This window comes from Herpailurus yagouaroundi, unplaced genomic scaffold (genome assembly GCF_014898765.1).
Source record: "Herpailurus yagouaroundi ecotype Mexico unplaced genomic scaffold, PumYag 410, whole genome shotgun sequence".
In the NCBI taxonomy this organism is placed as follows: domain Eukaryota; kingdom Metazoa; phylum Chordata; class Mammalia; order Carnivora; family Felidae; genus Herpailurus; species Herpailurus yagouaroundi.
The window spans coordinates 2,528,415-2,549,594 of NW_024412627.1; the positions used below are offsets into that span (position 1 = coordinate 2,528,415).

At 57.7% G+C, this 21,180-nt stretch overlaps 1 protein-coding gene and 2 long non-coding RNA genes across 5 annotated transcripts in view; 1 reads left to right on the top strand and 2 right to left on the bottom strand.

Annotated features, from left to right (window-relative positions):
- Positions 1 to 20,722, top strand: part of SBK1 (SH3 domain binding kinase 1) — a 46,618-nt gene extending 25,896 nt beyond the window's left edge. The window contains exons 1-3 of one of the 2 annotated variants that reach the window (XM_040463691.1): positions 49 to 857; positions 18,357 to 18,589; positions 20,235 to 20,715. In XM_040463691.1, the coding sequence (XP_040319625.1) occupies positions 18,364 to 18,589; positions 20,235 to 20,500 (492 nt within the window). In that variant the 5' untranslated portion in view covers positions 49 to 857; positions 18,357 to 18,363 and the 3' untranslated portion in view covers positions 20,501 to 20,715. Of the gene's footprint in view, positions 1 to 48; positions 858 to 18,356; positions 18,590 to 20,234 lie in introns of those variants that run through there. The other variant, XM_040463692.1, reaches the window with a different exon arrangement.
- Positions 13,132 to 18,350, bottom strand: LOC121022505 (uncharacterized). 2 transcript variants are annotated; one of them, XR_005786975.1, is made up of 3 exons: positions 17,949 to 18,350; positions 15,407 to 15,485; positions 13,132 to 15,204 (listed from the first exon to the last, which is right to left on the bottom strand). It is a non-coding gene; the product is annotated as an uncharacterized LOC121022505 (long non-coding RNA). The 2 variants fall into 2 exon arrangements; XR_005786976.1 differs by lacking the exon at positions 15,407 to 15,485.
- LOC121022506 (uncharacterized) overlaps positions 20,531 to 21,180 on the bottom strand; it is a 1,719-nt gene continuing 1,069 nt past the window's right edge. The window contains exon 2 of the long non-coding RNA XR_005786977.1: positions 20,531 to 20,938. This is a non-coding gene — a long non-coding RNA (uncharacterized LOC121022506). The remainder of the gene's footprint in view (positions 20,939 to 21,180) is intronic.

The following is a 21,180-nucleotide window of genomic DNA, read 5'->3' on the forward strand; positions in this document are numbered from 1 at the left end:
GCGCGAGCCGGAGGGCGGAGCCGCGGGGCCTGGCGGGCAGGTGCGCGCGGGCCAGAGGGCGGAGCCGCGATGCAGCGATGGAGCGCTGCCCGGGCGGGCGCCGGGGCCGGGGCCCGAGAACCGGGCGGATCGCGAGCCGGAGCCGCAGCCAGAGCCCGGACCAGGCCGGGGTCCGGGACCGCAGAGCCGGGCTGCTCGTAGCGGCGGCAACGGAGCCCCCCAGCGGCTGAGGGGCTTCCTCCCAGTTCCTGCCGGTGGCCGGGACTCTGCAAGCCCCCGCAGCCGGGGAGCGCGGGGATCCCCCTCCACCACATCCAGGACCCAGAGACCCCCAAGAAAGCGGGAGACCCCTTCCAGATCCAACAGAGAGCTACTCCCCAGCTGGGGAAAGCGGAGACTTCCTCCGTATTCGGAAGACAGTGACCTCCCTACGGTACGGCTAAGACTCCCCCTCTTCAATCGGGCCCCCCCCCCCCAAGACCTAGAACGCAGTGACCCCCTCCTCCGGCATTGCTGGGACCCCCTGTCAAGAACCCGGTCATTACAACTCCACACCTCAAGACACGAAGACTCAGCTCAGAACGCCCCTAGATCAGGGGGTTCCTAGACCCCCCCCAGTTCCGGTACACAGGAACCCCAAATCTAGGGAACCGAGGACAGCAAGAGCTATCCCTCACCAGCAAGAGGCCTCGGGGCCCCCCTCAAAGCTCCAGGACCCAGGCGACTGAGCCCCTCGCGGCGCCCTTCTCATCCCAGCCCATGGTTGTGGCGCCCTGAGCCCCCCCCCGGGCCGGGCTGACGGAAACCGAGACGGCGCCCAGGCCCCCTGCCGCGGCGTCCCCGCGGCCCCAGCCCAGGTAAGCCGGGCCCAGGTGAGTGGCCGCCGAGGTCCCTAGCCCTCCAGGTGGGGAGGGAAGTATTGGGTGCGCACTGCCCCCTCCCCAGCGTCGCCATGGAGCCGAGGCTGAAGGACGTCTCTTTGTGTCTCGCCTGGAGGAGCCGCCCCCTCCTCCTCTCCCTTCCCCCACCCCCCCACCCCTAGCCCTGGGGTTTGGACGCTGCTCCCCGACCTCGCAGGGGAGCAGTGGCAGAGCCCCTTATGCCACCGAGAGGAGGGAATAGGGTGGAGAGTCACCTCCCCCCACGCCCTGCAAAAGACTGTGAACCTGGAGCTGTTGGACTCTCGGCCCTTGGAGTATATATACCCCTCCCCGCAAGGCCGGGCTGAGTTTTCAAGCAGAGTCCCCCTGGGAGGAGATTTGGGGATGTCCACAGGTGAGGGGGGCCTGCGGTGCGTGGCCCTAGGGCGATGGCCTGGGCTTTGGGTGTGTGTCTTTGTCTGTGAGAGGGCAAGGAAGGGGTGTGTTTGAGAGAATGGGTGGGAATCCCTTATTTTCTCTGTGACTCCATTGCCCCCCACCCAGGCCACAGGGAAGGTCGCCCCCAAGCCATACTTTGTATGCTTTGCAGGAGGGGGCAAGCTCTTTCCAAAGTGAGGCACTGATTTCTGGGGAAGAGAGGTAGTCTGGACGAAGAAGCCATTTCAGGTCAGGGCACCTTTCTGTCCCCATGTGCCCTAGGGCCAGCAAACCCAAGACTGCCTTCTCCTCCTGACCTCCATAATACCCAAGGGCCAAACCTCAGGTTGGATCATTGTGTCCTGGACAGCCAAGGGACCATTCTAGGTTTTTGCTTTAGCTTTCCAGGCTCTACAAAGCCGGGCCCAGCCTGGCTGTCAGTAAGGTCCCGAACCCCAGGCCCTGCAGCTCGTGGGAAGACGAGAGGCCCAGGGGATGTTGTACCCTGAAATTCTGGATCAGAGATCCTGGGAAGGGGCTGGACGGTGCTGAGGAAACACACTCTGGGCTGCTGGGGTTTCCCCCAGTCTCTTCTCTCTGAGCCCTCTGCAGGCAGGCAGTGATGCTGAGGAAGGCAGGACTTGATATACAGGGAGCCCCCCTGGGAGTTCCTTTGTTCATTTCTTCATTCAACAAACCTCTAGCTAGTGTCTGTGACGTGCCAGGCAACGGAGTCAAGGGTTTGTGTGTTTGTTTTTCCCCCACGACATCCTGATCCCCTTTTCCTGGTCTTTTCTGGTCGTAAGACCCTGGGGCTGCTCTCTTCGTTTGCCCAGACCACTCTCTGTTGGGCCAGTGGAGGTAGACCTGGTCAGGCCCAGCTGACCAGTTCTGACCCCACACCTGAAGCATCTGATCCTCATCCTGCTGCATTCTTGGGGGCCCTGAGCCTGGAGGCTGATCCCTCTTCTCCGCCGTTCCCAATACCAAGTGCCCCCACCCCACCTGCTGCTGGCATTGACCCAAGGGAGAGGATGTGACTATCAGGAGAAGAGGCTGGGGTGCTTCAGGCCAGACCTCCGGCAGCCCCTCCTGCACATTCAAGGACAGTTGAGGCCAGACCCCCTCAGCCCAAGCTGTGGAGGGGCCAGCTGCTCTGAAGACCGGGTGACCTTGGGCAAGCGCGTGGCATCTCCCAGAGATAATGACAGAGAGTGAGCCACTCACTCTGCAGTATATAGATCACAGTTGGGCCACAAGGAGCACCCAGGTGTGTCTTCTCCCTCTCTGAAGTTCATTTCCAATGGGTTCCCGGGAGCCCCGGGGCCTTATCATATGACCCACAGGCAAGGGAGTGGAGCCTGACGCTAAATTGCGGAGATTTGACTCACCATGCCTAGGGAAAACCATCAAGAGGCCAGAGGGGACGGGGAGTAAGATCTCCCCTCCTCCCTAACCTGCAGTGGCTCCCCACTGAGTCTGGAATAAAGCACAGGACCAAGCCCTTTGTGTTGAGGCCCTAACCCGCCTCTCAAACATCAGCCCTCACTCCTCACTCACCTCTTACACTTCTGGTGTCCTCTGACTCCCTCCCGCCACTGGGGGGCTGTTCCCTCAACCTGAGAAGTCCTTTCATAGGCTGGCTCAGGAACAGCCTTCTGCCTCCACCTCCCCTTTTGATCTGACCTGGCCAGAGAGAGAGTGCAGAGCTGGGTTGGATTGGTTGATGCTTGGCGGCTTGGAGACAGTGGCACGTGTCTACATGTGCTGTGAGACCTTGTCTCCACACCTAGACCTTGAGCTCCAGGAGACGGAACCGGGTCTATCTTGTCCGGGTTGCAATGGCTGTGTTCATCCTAGAGCCCAGCCTGCTGTACAGCACCTGTTGGAAAATACAGCTTCTAGACGCATTTTCTTGAGCCAATCAGTGTTTTTCTCATGTTTGCATTTATTACCAGTGTTAAAAAAAAAAAAAAAAAAACACATACAATTTCATATACAAATACTGATTTTTGGAGCCTCTTAAAGACTCCGATGGTGTGGCAACCCCAGGCCAGAGTTGAAGAGTCACCACCTTCTTTAGGGCAGTTGCCCTCCAGCTCACCCCAGGGCCTCAACTGGCCTGCTTACTCATTTATGTGACCTGCTACCCCCTCCTGTAGGCATCTGGCTTTGCCAGCCCAGGGGGAGGCCAGAAAATGTTTGCTCAGCAGGTGACCTTCATCTGTGTGTGTTTTGCACATGCGGGTGTTCCCTGCCTCCCTCGTGGTCAAGTTAGAACTTGCACAGAGCAATGTCCCTCCAGGGCTGAGTGGTGAAGTGAACTTGAATTCCTCTAGCCACAGCATCCCAGCCTGGCCCCACTTTTACCCTAGGCTCTGTCTTGTGACCGTTCATTGTGCTAGAAGGATTCACCCACCAAAAACTTGTTTTCAATTGTTCCAGGAGCAAAAGTCCCAGGCTCTAGGCCCAGCTACTGCCGAGGACTCTTGGGGGAGGACTGCTCTCTGGGCCTCAGTTTACCCAGGTATCCAGAGGAATTGGACTAGAGGTTCTCTCTGCTATAAGCTCACTCTTTGCTCTAACTTTCTAGGACTGAGTCCAAGCTGCTTTAAGTTTTGGTCAGGCAGGAGAGATGGGGGCCTAGACGCAAGAGTCCCTCAAAATTATTGACATTCCCTAAACATTAATGAAGCCAATGGGTGTTGCCAAGTGGCGGGGCTAGGGGCTAGGGGCCAGCACTGGGCTCCAGCCACTGGGCATGGGCCTGGAAGGGAGTGTGCCGTCTTCCTAGATGAAGGTCTATAGAAACCCGAGGTCAAAGGAGATAGCAAAGCACCATGGTTGCGATCACAGCCTCTGGACTCGGCCAGGGTTTCCCACATAGCTGCTGTGTGACCTTGAGTGAGTCACTTATCCTCTCTGAGCTTCAACTGACTTATGTGCAAAACAAGGATGATATCTCCCTCAAGGTCATCAGGGGGATTAAGTGAGCTAAAGCATGAAGAGAGGGCCTAGGACGAGATCTGGCATGTCAAAAGTCCTCAGTAACTATTGACTCTTATATTCAAAGGGGCATTGGTAAATGGGTGACTAAGCCTTGGTGATAATGCAGCCTTGGTTTTCCCGTAGCCAGTCTGGGGAGACCACAGGGCTTCTGCTATCCCCGAGAAAGGGGAAGGGAGTGTTTGAGAGCCAGTGGTGCCTGAGAGTATGAAGCATGGCCCTGCTACGAGTCCGAGTCCAGGCAGGATGGGGTGGGGTTCAAGACTGAGAGTCTATGAGGGCCTTTCCAGAACCTTACCCTGTGGCAAGGGGTGGGATCTAGGACTGCTTGACCATAGTTCTGTAGTTGAGGCCGTCTTCCTTCCCACCTCTGCTGTCTAGGTGAGGCACCTGCCGGGCTTTTGCTGAGTTCCCAAGGCGTTCTGCCCCCGGCGATTGGGCATCAGGCCAGAGCCAGGACCAGCCTCTCCAACGGATCCTGAGTCTCACCCAAACCACCAACTCGCTCCCCTGCTCCCCTGAGCCCCCTTTCTGGTCTCAGGAAGCAGCAGCAGTGGGCCTGAAGGGTCCAGTTAGAGCCCTTACATAGTTTGGCTACAGTCTGGAGACAGGGCAGGTCCAGATTCCCAGCTCAGCCCCCACTTGGGGAGCCGTGGAGTATCAGGGTTGGGAAGAAGCAGTGGAACATTTTTCAATGTCAAGTGCACCATGCTTTCTCATTTAGTGCTGAGAACAGCACCACATTAGCCCAGAGCGAGGATTTTGACTCCCCACCTCTATGAGCCACCAAATGTTTGGGTGAAACTGGCATCGAACTCCTTGGGTTCAAATCCCACCTGTACCGTGGGCCTAGCCATGTGACCTTGGACAAGACAGTTGTCCCGTGCCTCAGTTCCTTCCGATGTAGTGTAGGGGTGAAAATAGCTCCAACCTCCTACCTCCTAGAGTTATGGGGAGGATTAGACGAACCTGTTACAAGTGAAGCGCTTTTAACAGTGCCTGCTCCTCAAGTGTTTGCTCTGTCACTTCTGCCACACCCTGCGGGGTATGCAAATGAGCTGGGCCAGGCCAGAGGAAGCCACAATGACCCCCCCCCTCCCCCTGCTGTCCCTGTGACATTAGCCAGAGAATGTTCCAACTGCCTCTGATCTTTGGGATGGCCCTGAGGGACAGGGGTGTGGGGACTGGACAAGACAGAGCCTTCTTCCGCCTCCTCCTGGTCAGGCCCCAGAGAGACTGCGCACATCTCCACCCCAGACTAGCTCCCCTGGGCCTGTCGACTCCCCCATCACAGAAGGAAGGCTTCCCATTCTCTAGCGGGGGGGCCCACTGCCCTGCAGAGAGATCTTCCCTTCCCAAGGGCTCAGGTTATCTGCCAGCCCCGATTCCCAAGTGCCTCCAGGAGGGGTGGCGAGGCCCCCAGTTAACATATTTTAGTGGAGAAAAGCACAACCTCTAGACCCTGCTGTGTGACTTTGGGCAAGGTGCTTAACCTCTCTGTGCCGCAGATCTCTCACCTACCAAAAGGGATGGTGGTAATGCGTGCCTTTGGGGGTCATGGGGAGGATGAAGCGAATGGATGTTTGTGACATGCTGTGAACGTGAGTCCCCACAGGCCCTGAGCAGAGAGGGAATGTTCGCCCCCACTTTTACAGGGGAAAAAGAAAATGGAAGCTCAGAGGTGAAGGTCTTTATTCACGCTTCCACATCTAGGATTCACGGAACATCCTGCCCACTTTGAGACCATTCGCACACAATTCACAGAGCAAGGCCAGCCAAAAGGAGCCGACAGGACCTAGCCTGGGCTCTGGCTGCAGTTCTGGGCATATCGCTCCGCTGTCCTGCTCCCACGCCTCTGCTCACACGGGGCCACGGAGGCATCTGCAGTGCAGGCCCACGAAACTTTCCCAGAAGCTTTTAAGACTTCCCTCGCCCCTTCCTCCTCAGCCCCACGCCTGGGACAGTGGTGGAAGGCGGTGGGGGGCTCGACTCCAAGTCTCTTAAGTGGAAGCGAGGTCAGGTTCATAGCATCTCTTTGGCCTCCCAGAGTCTGGCACACAGGTTGGCTTCGGGAAGGGTTTGCTCAAGTCAGGTGTTCGGCGCGCATCTCACAGAGTGACAGCCAGGTCCTTGCCGTGGCTCCCAAGACCCTGCACACGGCATCGTCACTCGTTGCTAGACCTGTGCCGCGCCCTTACCACTGCAGCCACGCTGGCCTCCCCGCTGCTCCCCGAGCCCCTGCCGAGAAAGTGCTTTCGCCACAGTATCCGCATGCTTGTAGTCATGTCAGTGGGGCCCTTTCTCACCACCCAGTGTCTACAGTCTCATCCCTCGCCCTCAGCATTCCCTCACCTCTCCCTGCCTTGCTTTCCCCTTTAGGCCCTCTGACCTACATCTCTTACCTACCCTTACGATTGTCTGCCTCCAAACTAGAATATGAGCTCCTTGAGGGCAGGGCTGTTCGTTTGGTTCATGAATGTATTCCAGATCCCAGAACATAGTAGATGCTCGACAACAAGTATTCATGGAGTGTTCTGGAGCCAGACAGACATCTCTGAGCCACTTCTTAGCTCTGTGACACAGGACACGTCACCTAATCTTTCATCCTCCGAGTCTCGGTTTTCCTGAGCTCTAAGGGACAAAATGGGAATACTAATAGCTTCTCCCAAGATTGTTGCGAGTTGTTTTTGTTGTTTTAATTTTTTAAAGCTTATTTATTTATTTTGAGAGAGAGCGCGAGTGGGGAAGGGCCAGAGAGAGAGAGAGAGAGAGAGAGAGAGAATCCTAGGCAGGCTGCACACCATCAGCGTGGAGCCTGCTGTGGGGCTCGAACTCACGAACCTGGAGATCATGACCTGAGCTGAAACCAAAAGTCAGACACTTAACCAACTGAGCCATCCAGGCGCCCCTGTTGTGAGTTTTAAATGAGTCTTTACATACCTAAAGAACTTATACTTTAAGTGGCTCATGAATGTTAGCTGTTATTAATAATACTTTAACTTGTACCATATTATCCCCATTTTACTGATGAGGAAGCAGAAGCACAGAGAGAACAAGTGACTTACCCAGAGTTCCGTGACGAGAAATGGTGGTGGCCCTACCCAGGGGTGCCTGAATGTGTCTCCTGAGCTAGGCTACATCCTCGTTTCACCCCGTGTAGAGAGGCTCGGGGAAGAGCAGAGGGCGTAGCTAGCGAAGGGCTCGTCTCTTCAGGGAGCCTCTGCTCACCCTGCTGTCTCTCCGGTGGTCACCACCTCTCCACTGGTGGACACCCAGCCCGGGCCCCCGGGCCAGTCAGCCGGTGGCAGGCCACCTCCGTGCTCTCGGCCCTCCACTCCTGCTAACTCCCCGGGTGCTGGGCCGCCCGCCTCACCCAGGCAACAGGGCTCACCTCCCACACCCGCAGGGGCTGCCACAGAGACTGGGCCCTCAGGCAGGTGGGGAGGGGTGAGGCCCAGGACTCCCCCCTCCCCCCAGGGTCCGGCCGGGAGGGCAAAAAGGAGCGGAGAGCCTGTTCCAGCTCTGGGCACCAGCTGCAGGCAGACAGCGTCACAGGCTATTGATAACCGCCAAGGATGTGCCCCAGGGAAGGGGCAGACTGCACCAGCTGGGAGGGGAGGCTGAGGCCGAGCCTCGCAGCGAGGGGAACCCTAGGCTGCCCCTAGTGGGGAGGGCAGTGGCCAGAAGGTCGTTTCCAGTTTCGCCTGCTTCATCTTGTTGAAGTCCCAGCTCTTTCTCTCAGCCTCCTCACCTGGGAAATGGGGAAGCTGGGTCAGATGGCCCCCAAAGCCCCTTGTGGCTCAGGCGGGTTCAGGGGGTGAGATTTAGCAGAGCCCCCATTTCCAGCATAGAAAGCCGAGACAAAGTCAGAGTGTGGTCTTACCCAAGGTGGTGCAAGGTTGTGCCAAATCCACGACGGAACCACGGCCCCAGGCCCCTCTGTCCAGCCAGTGCCCGTTTAATTCTTACAGAGGTCCACCACGTTAGGTGGGCATTCACAGCCCCATTTTCTTGACGGGCAAACTGAGGCTTAGGAAAGTGGCGCCACCTGCCTCAGGTCACACAGCAAGAAGGGATGGAGCTGGAATTTGCACAAGGGGGAAGACAAGGAAGTGATTTGAGAATATTCTTCTCTTTCTCCTTTTGACCAGAATAGAATGTTTGCTAGAGTTTATATTTGTGTTGAAAGGCCAAGGAGAGGGAGAGGCCTTATCTGGAGTCTCTTGAGGGCTCCCTGGGGCTCTGACTCCCCCCCCCCCACCGATGTCGTACATGCAAGTGTGCATGGGGTGGCTGTGGACTTTTTCAGAGGAGAGGGCAGTGAACCTTCGGTGACCGATGAAGGGATAAGAACCACTAAATAGCTCATTTCATAGACTGGAAGACCGAAGAGAAGGGAAGGCAGGTGGCTGACCAGAGCTCCTTGGGGGCAGCAGCAGGGGCAAGTGCTTTTCCAAGCACCCCATAGGCCTCTTTCTGGGGCCAGCGGGACCAGGCTCTGAGTCTCCCCACTCTCTGGCAGCAGATAGGAGGACCCACGTGTGAACAGATTTCTTCAGTGGGGCAAACAAATGAGAGGATCAAGGACACCCTCTAGGGAAGGTGGTGAACAGCTGAGAGCCAGACCACGGCACCTGCCGTGGGGACAGAGAGAGGGCTCTGCTCAGGGTGGGGTGTCAAGGAGGCTCCCGGGGGCCACCCCTCCTCTGGCCCCTCTCAGGGGATCCCCACCCTGGGCTGTTGAGCCTAGGTGGATGCACATGGCCTCCCCTTGCATTTTCCTTTGGCTTCGCCTCGACCACCAACTGAGCCTAGTTCCTTTTACTCCCTAGAACCAAGAGGACTGTGAAATCCTAGTGAAAAGTTTCATTCCTGCCCTGCCTCTGGTCACTCAGTTCCCACGCCTCTCCCCAGGGAGGTGTGCATTCATGCATTCATTCATTCACCAAATATCGATTAAGTGCCTGTGATGTGCAGGCACTGTGCTAGCTGCTGGGGGATCAGCAGTGAACAAAACCAGCCCAACAAAGTCCCTGCCCTCCTAGTGCTTAAGTTCTGGTGGGGAAGAGAGACGGCCACAATCGATAGAGCCAGTCAGTAAATTATATAACACGCTAGAGAGTGATACCCTCCCCTGGGGGCAGCTAGAGCAGGATTACTGGAGTGCAGTAGAGTAGCCCTGGTTGAGAAGCTGTCATCTGAGCAGAACTGGGAAGAACGGAGCCACGGAGCCATCTAAGGGCAGAGAGAACAGCCCCCAGGACGGGAGCTGGCGCGTTTGGGGGAACAGCAGGGAGACCGGTGTGTGTGTGGAGCAGAGGGAGGGAGGAGACAGGTTAGAGGGGTAAGTTGAGGCCCCTTGTAAGGACTTTGGAATGAAATGGGAGCTGATGGTGGGAACAATGCGACCTGAGTAGGCTCTGCCAGACTCCCTGGCCGCTGGGTCAAGAATAGATTGTGGTAGGGGTGCCTGGGTGGCTCAGTCGATCGGGCGTCCAACTTCAGCTCAGGTCATGATCTCACGGTCCGTGAGTTCAAGCCCCGCGTCAGGCTCTGTGCTGACAGCTCGGGAGTCTGGAGCCTGCTTCGGATTCTGTGTCTCCCTCTCTCTCTGCCCCTCCCCTGCTCATGTTCTGTCTCTGTGTCTCAAAAATAAATAAAAACATTTAAAAGCTTAAAAAAAAAAAGAATAGATTGTGGTAGGTGGGGGGACCAGATAGGAGGTTACCGCAGTAGCTGAAGGAGGAGGTGGGAGTGAGTGCCAAGGGTGGTCAAGCACCTTTATTGATGTCTGATGTTGATTCCAGAGTTACTTTATGCAAATAACAAGCAAGTGAGAAACCTATTCATATCCCCCCCACCACCCCACATTTCTGATACAGAAGCCCAGAGAGGGCAAAGGAGCTGGTGGCCGCTGCCCTGCTCCACCAAGAAGCAGCTCTCTCCTACACGGCTGGGGGAAGGCCAGTGGCACAGCCCTCTGGGGGAATCGAACATTCTACAGAAATTCCAAACGCACTCAACCTTTAACCTGGCAACCCATTTCTAGAATTGAGCCTACAGACATGTCGGCACACAGCAAAATGAGTTATGTGCAGGCTTCTCATTGTTTGTAGTAGCAAAAAAAAGTTGAACACAACCCATTAGGGGTCTGGTTAAATCAGCGGCAGTATACCCATGCATCCTTTTCCAGCCCTGGAGGCCTGAGTTCCAGGTCTGCGGTGGTCCATCCACCCTGCCTGCTTCCCCAGCTCCCGCCTCTCCTAACCTTGCACTTAGCACTGGGCCCGCCTGGGTGCTGTCCTCACCTGTGGTGCTGAAGGCTGGGGCCAGAGAGAGGAGAGGAGAGGAGAGGAGAGGAGAGGAGAGGAGCGGAGCAGGGGAACTTTAGTGTTCAGTCCTGGTCTCTGCAATTTACCGGCTGAGTGGCCTTAGGCAGGCTACTGACCCCCTCTGAGCCTCAGTGTCCCGATCTGTAAAATGGGGTTGCTGTGAAGATTGGATGACAGCAGCAATGCAAAGCATTGGCATACTGAGAATATGAGTGATAATCTGTACTATATCAATTTAGGGTCAATGAAACAGTGGTTAGGCTTTCGGACACTGGAGCGATAATGCCTGGATTTGAATCCCAGCTCTGCCATTGACCAGATGATCTTGATCAAGTAACATGACTGCTCTGGGCCTCAGTTTTCTCATCTGTAAGTTGGGGTGAAGTATAGTCCCTGTGTCGTAGGATGTTGGGAGGCTTAGACGAGTTAATTTTTGTGAGGCCCTTGGCACACAACAGGGATCCTTAGTGTTAGCAGTTATATCACTTTCCCCTGTGCCGCTATCATCATTATCCTCGTACCTCCCACCACTCTGTCCACACCGGTGGCACTCCCAGCCACACCCATCTCTGCTGAGCTTGGGGCCCTGGCTGTTGGGGGGAGAGCGCACCTCACCCTGCACCTTGGCCTCTAGTGCCGCCCCGCCACTGACTTTCTGTGCGATTTTGAGCAAATCACTGTTCTTTTCTGGCCATCAGTCTCTGCATCGCTAAAACGGGGCCAATGCTACCTCACACAAGCCCCCGAGGAAATAACTGTGCCTTCAGGGTCACGTTCAGGAAAGCCAAGAGACACAAATTTACAACTTGCCCAACACGGAAAGCGTTACTCACCTGCCATTTGTCACACCCTGGCTAAGTGCTAGGAACACCAAGGTGACTAAAGCATGAGGCTTGCTTTCAAGGAGCTCTTGGGTTTCTTACTGGATTGTCAGCCGCCTTCAAAGCCCATTTGTGTGTCACCTCCTCCAGGAACCCACCCTGACCCCCACTGCCATGCCCTGCTTGGAAGTGCTGGAGTGCTGACGTTGGCTTTTCGGACTTCTGGTCACCTGACTCCTTACTTTATCTGCCTTCCTGAAGTGTAGGTTCACACCTTCTACCTGATGCTTCACTCTATCTAACCTACTCGCCCCGTGCCAGCACCCTACACAGTGCCCGGGCCCGAGCAGGTATACTTATCTGGAATCTTAAGGTTGCAAGTTACGTAAACTCAACTCAAAGTGGCTCAAGCCAGAAAGGAAATGTATCGATGCATGAAACAAACGGTCGGGAGTATAATTGCCTCTAGTCATGCCTGGATCCAGGTGCCCCGAGTCATCAGAAACCTCTCCACCTTACAGCTCTGCTTTTCTTCTCTGTTGCTTCATTCTCAGGCAGGTGCTCCCCGCATGGTGGCAAAGCTGGCCCCCCAGCAGCTCCAGACCTGGGTCTTCCAGCTTTGCATCCCAGGGATCAGGAGGCATCCCTTTCCTGACAGCTGCAGCCAGAGTCCTAGGGCCAGATCCCAGTGGGCCACCTTTGGTCACAGGTTCATCTGTGAACCGGTCACATGACCTGGCTGGTGGGATGGATGTGCTGGCCAGCTAGGCCCAGGTCAGGCCTGCCCCTAAGCCAAGATGGAGACCACCTTACTGAACCACGTGGCCTGAGAGAGGGGCCATTCCCTGAAGAAAGGGAAATTCATGCTGAGCAGGAAAAAAGCACCACAGGCCGACTTAAGAAGCCACTGAAAATTCCTAAGCAAGACAAGGAGTGGGTCTGATGTGGTCTTAAGACACGGACAAGGAGGCCTCAGAGGCAGAAGCCTGGAGGCAGATAAGGGGGCCAGGGGGTATCGGGAGCTGGCTCGGCATGGAGGCTTGGGGAATGAGCCTCCACCCCCTCGCTTTACATAGAAGCAGAGTGAAGCAGGCTCCCTGTCCCCACTCAGTACCTGAAATAATGCCTTACGGCTGCTTTTTTCACACGGCTTTTAATAAGACGAACTCAAGGAGGTGACCCACCCAGCAACAATCGTCTGCAGATGGAATCCTTCTAGGCCAGAGCTTTGTTAAGGATACTCTTGGGGTTTGCCTGTACTATGGGGACAGAGAATCTTAGACACCCCCCCCCACGAGTGAGAGTAAGAAAGGCCTGGCTGATATCACTTGATCCAACCTCACCTCCCGCCCCCAACTCCCCACTCTCTGCTTCTCTCCCCCAGTGATGGAGAACACATGTCCTCCCTGTTGGGACTGTAACAACGGTCTCATTTTAGGTTGCTGTTTGCTTGGGTTTACCTTCAGGAGCCTCAGAGGACGCGGTGCATGAGAGCACGGGACCTGAAGCCTGACGCCTGAGTTCAAATCCGAATTAGTTAGCCCACCAGTGTATCAGTAGTCCTTTCTGTAAAATGGGGTAATGATAGGGGAACCTGCTGCCCAGGCTTGTAACTGTTAAATGATTGAATCCATCGTGGTTAGCACAGCACCCGACATATGGAAACACTCAATAAACATTTGCCAGTATTGTTATCCTCCCAGGAGACAGGGTACGCGCAGGCCCCCCTCTCTTTTGAGACTGGCCATCCTCCAGGCAAGTGGACAAACCGAGGTTCAAATCATACCTTTTTGGCCTCCTTGCTACATAATCCTTGGATTAGAGTAGCGCTAGCCGCTGTAACAAGCAAGCCCCTGTAGCTCAGCAGCCTAACACAATAGCCGTTCACTCCTGGCTCCCATAAAACGCAGAGTGGGTAATCCTCTCGGCCAGGAGACCTACAGCCAGGCACCCAGGCTCCTCCTTCCTATCTTGTAGCTCCACTGTCTTTTAGGACCGATGAGAGAATGGAGGAACTCCTCCCAGTCCTAAAAAACAGTCACATCTATCATCGCTGCTTGCGTTCCATTGGGGAAAACTGGTCACATGGCCACATCCTGATGCAAGGCAGGCAGGAAATGCAGTACCCTGCCGACAGCCACCCTCCAGCAGCAGCTCTGTATTATAAAAGAGGGAACACAAAGTTTTGGTGGACAGTGGCTGTCTTTTCCAGAATCATAGTAAATCACCAACCTCCTAGGTTCTTCATCTATAACACAGAAAGCAGCGCTTGATTGCGGCAACGGACGTTTGCTAAAATCACTGAATCGTACGCCTACTGCCGGTAAATTTTGTGGTGTGTACTAATATAGCTGTATTTTTAAGAAAAAAAAAAAAAAACAGAGGGAGCATCTTGCCCTTCTTCTCAGGGTTCTTATGAGGACTCAGTAAGTGACATTTTGCCAAGCTGGCACTGTGTGTGTGCATGTGGTGGGGGAGGGTAGGGAAGGCAGGCTCCAAAGGAGCTCTGAGTTGGGTTGTGCATTGGGTATGGTTTTCGTAAGAGAGGCACCCAGCTCAAGCCACCTGCCAACAGGAAGTGGTAGGCGGTTCGGTCTTGTTTCTTGCTTGGGAAGCCCTCCCGGCGTGTGGCAGAAGACCCAGCCCCCAGGGCCAGAACCACAACTGCTGCCAGGAAGGCTGGGTGACACCCACCTGCCTTCAGCCACACAGACCGGAAACCAAGGGCCTCCCTCGGGGCCAGCGAGGACACACACACACACACACACACACACACACACACACTTGAGGTGCAAGGCACGTGAGGTCCCCCGGCATGGCACAGTCAGCTGAAGTGTGGATAGTAGGGCCAGCTACATGGGAGGAACAGGGGGCCGGCCAGGGGCCTCCACTGCCCGCTGCTGGAAAGTTCACAGCCACCGAGTCCACAGCCGCTCCTTCAAGCGGAGGCAATGGTGATGAAGGCAAAATAGTTTCAGGTCAAGTTCCCACCGATGCCAGGTGTATGTGCCCTCGACCACTCGGGGAGGCGGATGTGTCTTAGTTTACTCTCTGGCCTGGAGTCCCCGCCTGAAGGAAGTTGCTGGTCTACCTACTGTTGTGAGTTAATACCCGTGAAGCGCCTGGACAGTGCCTGCCACTCGGTCACCTCCCAGCAGGAGCTGAGCGAATGCATGGGCGTCTTCGGCTCAGGCTTTGCTCTCTCCTGGGCCTCGGTTTCCCCACTTGGATACCAAGGCATCCGGATGAGATGCTCTACCATTCTGACTGGGGAAAACAGTGGCTCAGAGCACCGGCTTTGGAGCCAGTCCCAACGTGAGCTGCAGGACCTTGGACGAGTTATTCAGGCTCTCTGTGCCTCGTTCTCCTCAGCCCTAAAATGGGGGTGATGATGACACCTACCCGTTGAATTGGGAAGATAAGATGAGCTCATCCTGAGTCCAGGGCCCGGCAGGTAGTAAGCCCCATTTCAGCGTTAGTTCCTTGCTATTGCCATTGTTGTTATTTTCCCCAGACAAGTGACTCGCTCAAGGTCACCCACCTAAAAAGCGGCACAGGGCAGGATCAAGGGCAAGCCTGCTGAGCCCCAAGGCCCATGCTGTTTCTTTCGCTCCCCACTGTGCCTCTTAAGTCACATGCATCGTAACTGGGTCAGAGGCAGTGTGTACCTGGGGCTATGACGCAGCGACGGGGAGGGCTGTGTAGATTAATTCCTTGTCGCCTGCTGACGGCTGGCAGGGAACAGGCCTGAAGGGAGAGGGAGGTTGTGAAGGAGGGAGGGGCCAGTAGTGGGGACCCCCAAAACTGGGCCCTAGGAACTAAGAAAGGTTGGGAGAAAGTAGCCACTACCCCCGGAGAGCTCTTGGCCTGTTGATGGGGACAGACAGGGGACGGAGTGGAGACCACCCCAAGATCTTCAACAGGAACCCTCAGACAGAGCCACACACACCCTATGTGAATCCTGGGACTCAGCAGAGGCAGGACCCGGCACCCGGGGCAGCAGAGAAGCCTTCCTGGAAGAGTGGGGCCTGAGGATAAAGAGAAGATTGGCTGTGGGGCAGGGGGAGATCAAGGCGGGCAGCGGGACTGGCAGAGGAGACTTGAGAGAGGCACTGAAGCCACAGAGACGCAGTGCAGGGTGGTGGTCAAAGCAAGGGCTAAACCGGAGTGCAGGGGGCAAATGTGGGACCCAGACCCACCCCACTGTGGCTGCACCCCCGACCCAGACAGCTGCCTGCGCAGTGCAACTCGGCGGCCAAAGCAGCAGGGATGAGCCATGTACCCCACAGCCCCCGGGTGAGGGAGGAGGGGACAGGGGGAGAAAGAGCTTCTAGCAACTTGCAGCTGCCAGTCGGTCAACCTCCCAGAAGATGGAGAAACAGCCCCAAAGGACTGGCAGGGCCAAAGCCCAAAGCGGGAGCGTTGCACACGGGTGCGTATATGTGCCTGCACGCCCATGGCCTTGCCCAGCGCAGCAGCCCTCGGGGAGTCCACAATCATCAAGAGAAGTAGGTCAGCAGAGCAGCCCAGCATCTCACTGGCCGGCAGGGGGAAGAGTTCAAGGCAAAGAGGGTGTGTACTCATCGGACCCCCTGGGGGCCTGAGGACGCTCACCCAGAGACAGCCTTACCCCTCCCTGCTGCCTCAAAGCGGATCGCCTGGGTTTCCTCACTCGGAATTCTCCCCACGGGGAGGTGGGGGGCAGGGAGGGATATTTGGCAGAGGTTGGGACCAGTGACCCTCTCTAGCCCTGAAGGCAAGGAAAGACCACCACGGGGAGATGCCGCCCACTTTAGCCTAGTCGGCGGCTACAGTAACAGGGTGCCGTCTGGCTGGAGCTGGGACCACACAGAGACCGGGTGACAGGTGCCACGGCCCAGTCGGGTTCAGCACAAGGAGCTTGGCAGAGGTAGGGGCAGCAGGACCCTGTGTCCGTGGGCCTGGCGCCATCCCTCCCCCGTGGGGGTCTATGAAATGGGCTAATCCAGGCTGCAGACTGAGGGCATTCGTGTGGTGTTTCAGACAGACTCCTGGCATCCGTTCAGACCAAAGGAATTAGGGAAGGAAGGGCAGTGCCTACAGCGGGGGAAGCTTCTATGGAGTAGGGCTTGCTCATGAATGGAGGGGAAGGGGGCTGAGTGGGGGAGCAGGATCCTGAGGAAGCAGAGGGGGCAGGAGCCAAATCGGAGGAGGGGCGGAGGGCCCCCTGCTCCCCCAGCCAGCCGGAGGACGTGGGAGGCCAGGAAGTTCCCTCCTGATGTTCCTCCTCTCCGTGTGAAGTGGGAGGCTGGGTCGTGCCAAGAGGGAAGGGGAAGGCAGAGGAGGAGAAGAGGGTTTGGGCCTGGAAGGGGAGCGGCTGGGCCGGGGTGAGGATGCGGGGCTCCCGAGAGCAGCCTGTGGCCGGCTCAGCCGGAGGGGACGCAGGACGCACGACACCACTCCGGGGCACTTACAGAGCCCTTACGTGTGCCAGGCACCAAGCGCTCCACGGCTGAGCAGCCCGTAGAGAAAAGGCACTAATACGTCCTTTTTCTAGATGGAAAATTGAGGCATGGGAGGCTGAAGTAACTTGCCCAAGGCCATCCAGCTAGCAGGTGACAGAGCAGGATTCAAAGCCGGGTGGCTAGCTCCAGGTCGGCTATCCAAGACCCCTGGGCTGTCTTGCAGGGGTGGGGGCTGGGGGAAGTGTGGGGTGAGTCACCTGGGATGGGAGGTAGGAGGGAGTAAGGGGAGGTGCGCCAGGAGGCAGGCTCCCGGGGCTCAGCGTATGGAGGATTCGGTGCCGGCCTCTCCTGCGGGTACACGCACAGACACGTGCGCACCTGCTCCTGGAAGCTTCGCTCCCAGCACCCCCACCGCCAACTTGACAGACAAGAAATGCAGGCCCCAGGTGGGCGTTCACTCTCACCCGGCCCCCCCCCCCCGCCCCCCGCCGGACTCTCCCCGAAGCAGCTCCCTGCCCCCCCAACACCGTCTGGGGACAAACTCGGTGCCTCTGACGGGTGGGTGCAGCTTGTGCGGATACCGAAGGGGTCAGTCAGGCTGTGAATGTGGAGGGTGAGGCAGGGGAGGGTTGGGTCTCTGTGGGCCTGGTGTGGAGGGTGAGGCAGGGGAGGGTTGGGTCTCTGTGGGCCTGGGCTCTGCCTTGGGTCTGGGGCGGAGCGGGTGTGGGAGGGAGGTGGGGCCCGGGACGCCACCTGTAGCCGCGTATACCTGAGCAGGGTTGTGTTGTCTGGGGGAGGGGGAGGGGCGTAAGGCTGTTGGGGGAGCGGGGGACATCTGCACCACCCCGCCAGAGTTCTGTCTGCGCCTGCTTGGCTGAGGAATTTGCTACCGTGACCCCTGCCCTGAGACAGCACCTTCCCCACCCCTTGCCTTACATTCTCAAAAGCCCGTAACACCTTGTAGCATAATGTGTAATTCACGCGTTCACTATGTTTATCGCCCATCTCCTCCCCAAAACCTAAGTCCCTCGAGGGTGGGATTCTTACCTGTTGGTTTAGTGATGCGGGCCCAGGGCTCTGAGCAGCAGGCCCCTGGCGAACAGCAGGTGGTGATCAGTATTTGCCGACAGGAGCGGCCGTGTGAACTTGGTACACGGAGTGTCTTTGTGTGACGTAAACACGTGTGCCTTGTCTGAGGCTGTGTCCGGATGACAGCCTGGGACAGACGGGCCAGTGGTACCCGAGTGGGGACTGCGGGGGCAGGGACCGTGTCTCCAGGGAGTGTGGCTCGGGCCTGGCCCTGAAGCCTTGGGGAAAGGGGATAGATGCTCATCGCCCCCGTGTGGTCATCTTGAGCCTGGCATCCGGGGACCCGAGGTACCGGGGAAGGAGCGGGTGGCTGGGCCAGGGGGCCCTGGCTTGATGTGACATTTGGTGCTGCGCCCCCCACAACAGGGAGAAGATGAGCGTGGGCTGCCCGGAGCCCGAGCCACCCCGCTCCCTGCCCTGCTGTGGGCCGGGGACCGCCCCTGGGCTGGGGGCAGGCGTGCCGCTCCTCACTGAAGATATGCAGGCACTGACCCTCCGCACGCTGGCCGCTAGCGATGTCACCAAGCACTACGAACTCGTCCGGGAGCTGGGCAAGGGCACCTATGGGAAGGTCGACCTGGTGGCCTACAAGGGCACGGGTGAGCATCTGCCGGCGGCGGGTGTGAAGGCTGGGGGGCGGGGGAGGGGGGGCTTGCCTGGGGCTCGTGGGTGTTCGCTTCCGGAGCCGAGGGGTCAGCAGGCAGACAGAGCTCGTGGTCCAGGTGGAGAGATGTAGCCTGAGCGGCCCAGGGAGACCTGAGACGGGGCCCGGGGCCAAGACTGGAGGGTGGGCTGCTTTGGGGCCAAGGGCATGACCCCGGGACATCGGGAGCTCAGGAGAGAAGTCAGGGCTGGCAGTGGTGTTTGCGGAATCACTGGCCCATGGGGGGTAGTTGACCCCAGCGGAGTGGACAGAGCCCAAGGGTGCGTCCTTGGAAACGGCGCCATGCTTCAGGAGGGGTGGGAGATGTCCCTGGGAGGTCACTATGGCCATCTCCATTTCTCAGATGAAGACACAGAGACCCAGAGACCCATCGCTCAGCTAAGTTCATGCAGCTGTAGAGGCTGTGAGCCAGGGCAAGACCCCAGAAGTCAGCTCCAGAATCTTCTCACTTCCCCGCGAGCATGATGCCTTCCCCACAGCACAGCCTCACAGCGGTGCCCATGCAGCCAGTCAGGGACAGGGACTTCGTGAGCTCTCACAGCTGCACACACCTGGGGCGGGGGGCGGGGGGCGGGGCTCTGTGCCCACTGACAGCGGCGGGAGGAACACTGGACATGGGGTTGCCTGACCTTTGCCACTTGCTCTCTGTGTGACCTTGGGCAAGTGACTTAACCTCTCTGTGCGTAGGTTTCCTCCTCTGTTAAAAATAGGATAGCATTAGGGGCACCTGGGTGGCGCAGTCGGTTGAGCGTCCGACTTCAGCCAGGTCACGATCTCGCGGTCCGTGAGTTCGAGCCCCGCGTCAGGCTCTGGGCTGATGGCTCGGAGCCTGGAGCCTGTTTCCGATTCTGTGTCTCCCTCTCTCTCTGCCCCTCCCCCGTTCATGCTCTGTCTCTCTCTGTCCCAAAAATAAATAAACATTGAAAAAAAAATTAAAAAAAAAAATAGGATAGCATTAGGGCTGGCCCACCTCCCAGGGTCATTATGAGGCGTGGGCTGTGAGTGCAAAGTGAAGAGTGGGCCCTGTGACAGGTAAGGGCCCTGTGGACACGTGTGCGTCACACGGCTTTGCACCCTCAGTGGGTACAGATGGCTGCCCAAGTGCAGAGTCAGGGACCTATGCCTTGCAGACCCTCACCTCTCAGTGTCTAATTCCTCCTTAGCCATGTAACAAACATGTGTTGAGCACCTACTGTGAGCCACACTGTTGTAGGCACTGGAGATACAGCAACGAGCGAGACAGATTCCCGCGCTCAGGGGGCTACGTTCTAGCGTGGGGGGAGACCGAGACGTGAAGGAGGATCTTGTACGTCAGGAAGGAGAGGGGAGAGTGGAGGAAGCAGCAGGCCATCCTCACCGAGGCCGGCAGACCGGGGCAGGAGACCCGGCCTGACCCCCGACTCGCTGCCTGGCCTTTGGCCAGTCCTTTCCCCTCCCCGGGTCTCAGTTTGCTACCAGTAAGAGGAGGACAGACACACGCTGCCCCGCGGCGGGGACGGGCTGTGCGGGCAGGCCTGGGAACGTCATGCGCGGGAGCGCGGGGACAGGAGCCTTCACCACTGTGGCTCCTGCCCCGTCAGGCACGAAAATGGCGCTGAAGTTTGTGAACAAGAACAAGACCAAGCTGAAGAACTTCCTGCGGGAGGTGAGCATCACCAGCAGCCTCTCCTCCAGCCCCTTCATCATCAAGGTCTTTGACGTGGTTTTTGAGACCGAGGACTGCTACGTCTTCGCCCAAGAGTACGCACCTGCCGGGGACCTGTTCGACATCATTCCTCCTCAGGTACTGGGTGTGGCGGCCCAGGGAGAGGGGAGATGTCTTCCCACCCCCGCAGGGGGAGAGTAGGAGGGGGACGGGGGGCAGTCAGACCACTTATTTAGCCAACAAGCATTTACTGAGCCCCTTCTGTACGTCAGCCACCGGAGGGCCGGGGATACACTAGGAATAAAAGGCTTGCGCGCCTCCTCGTGGGGAACAGACACTGCGAAATAAGCCAGATGACAGACTGAGCCAGGCTCTGGGAAGGCAGCGGCCAGGGGCCTGGGATGAAGTCCAACACCACCCTCCTCGGCAGCCTTGTCTGAGGCTGCGTAGGAACAGTGGGGGCACGAGGGGGGAGAGGAGGCCGCGGGGCCACCAGAGGCTTCCCAGAGGAGGTGCCCTGGAGTGGGAGGGAGTGCGCAGAAAATCCCAGGCTCCCGGCTCTGCGTCTGGTGGTGCCAGGTATGAATCTGCTCCGGCGCTCAGGGGGTGAGTGGCAAGGCCTCTCAGAGCCTTATGTCCCTATAAGGGAAGTGGGCGTAACAGCAGCTGTGAGGGGTTGAGACAGCGCGGGTCGGGCACCCGGCCCACCGTGGGCGCTCAGGCCCGGGTCTGTGGCTGCAGTGGGGCGGGGGGGGGGGGGGGGGGGGGGGGGAGGAGAATGACTGGGCCAGAGAGAGAGGAGGAGGTGCCCCGGTGAGGTGGGGGAGGGGAGAGGCATGGCCCAGGCGGCAGCCCGGGGAATGCGACCGGGAGCTCGGGGC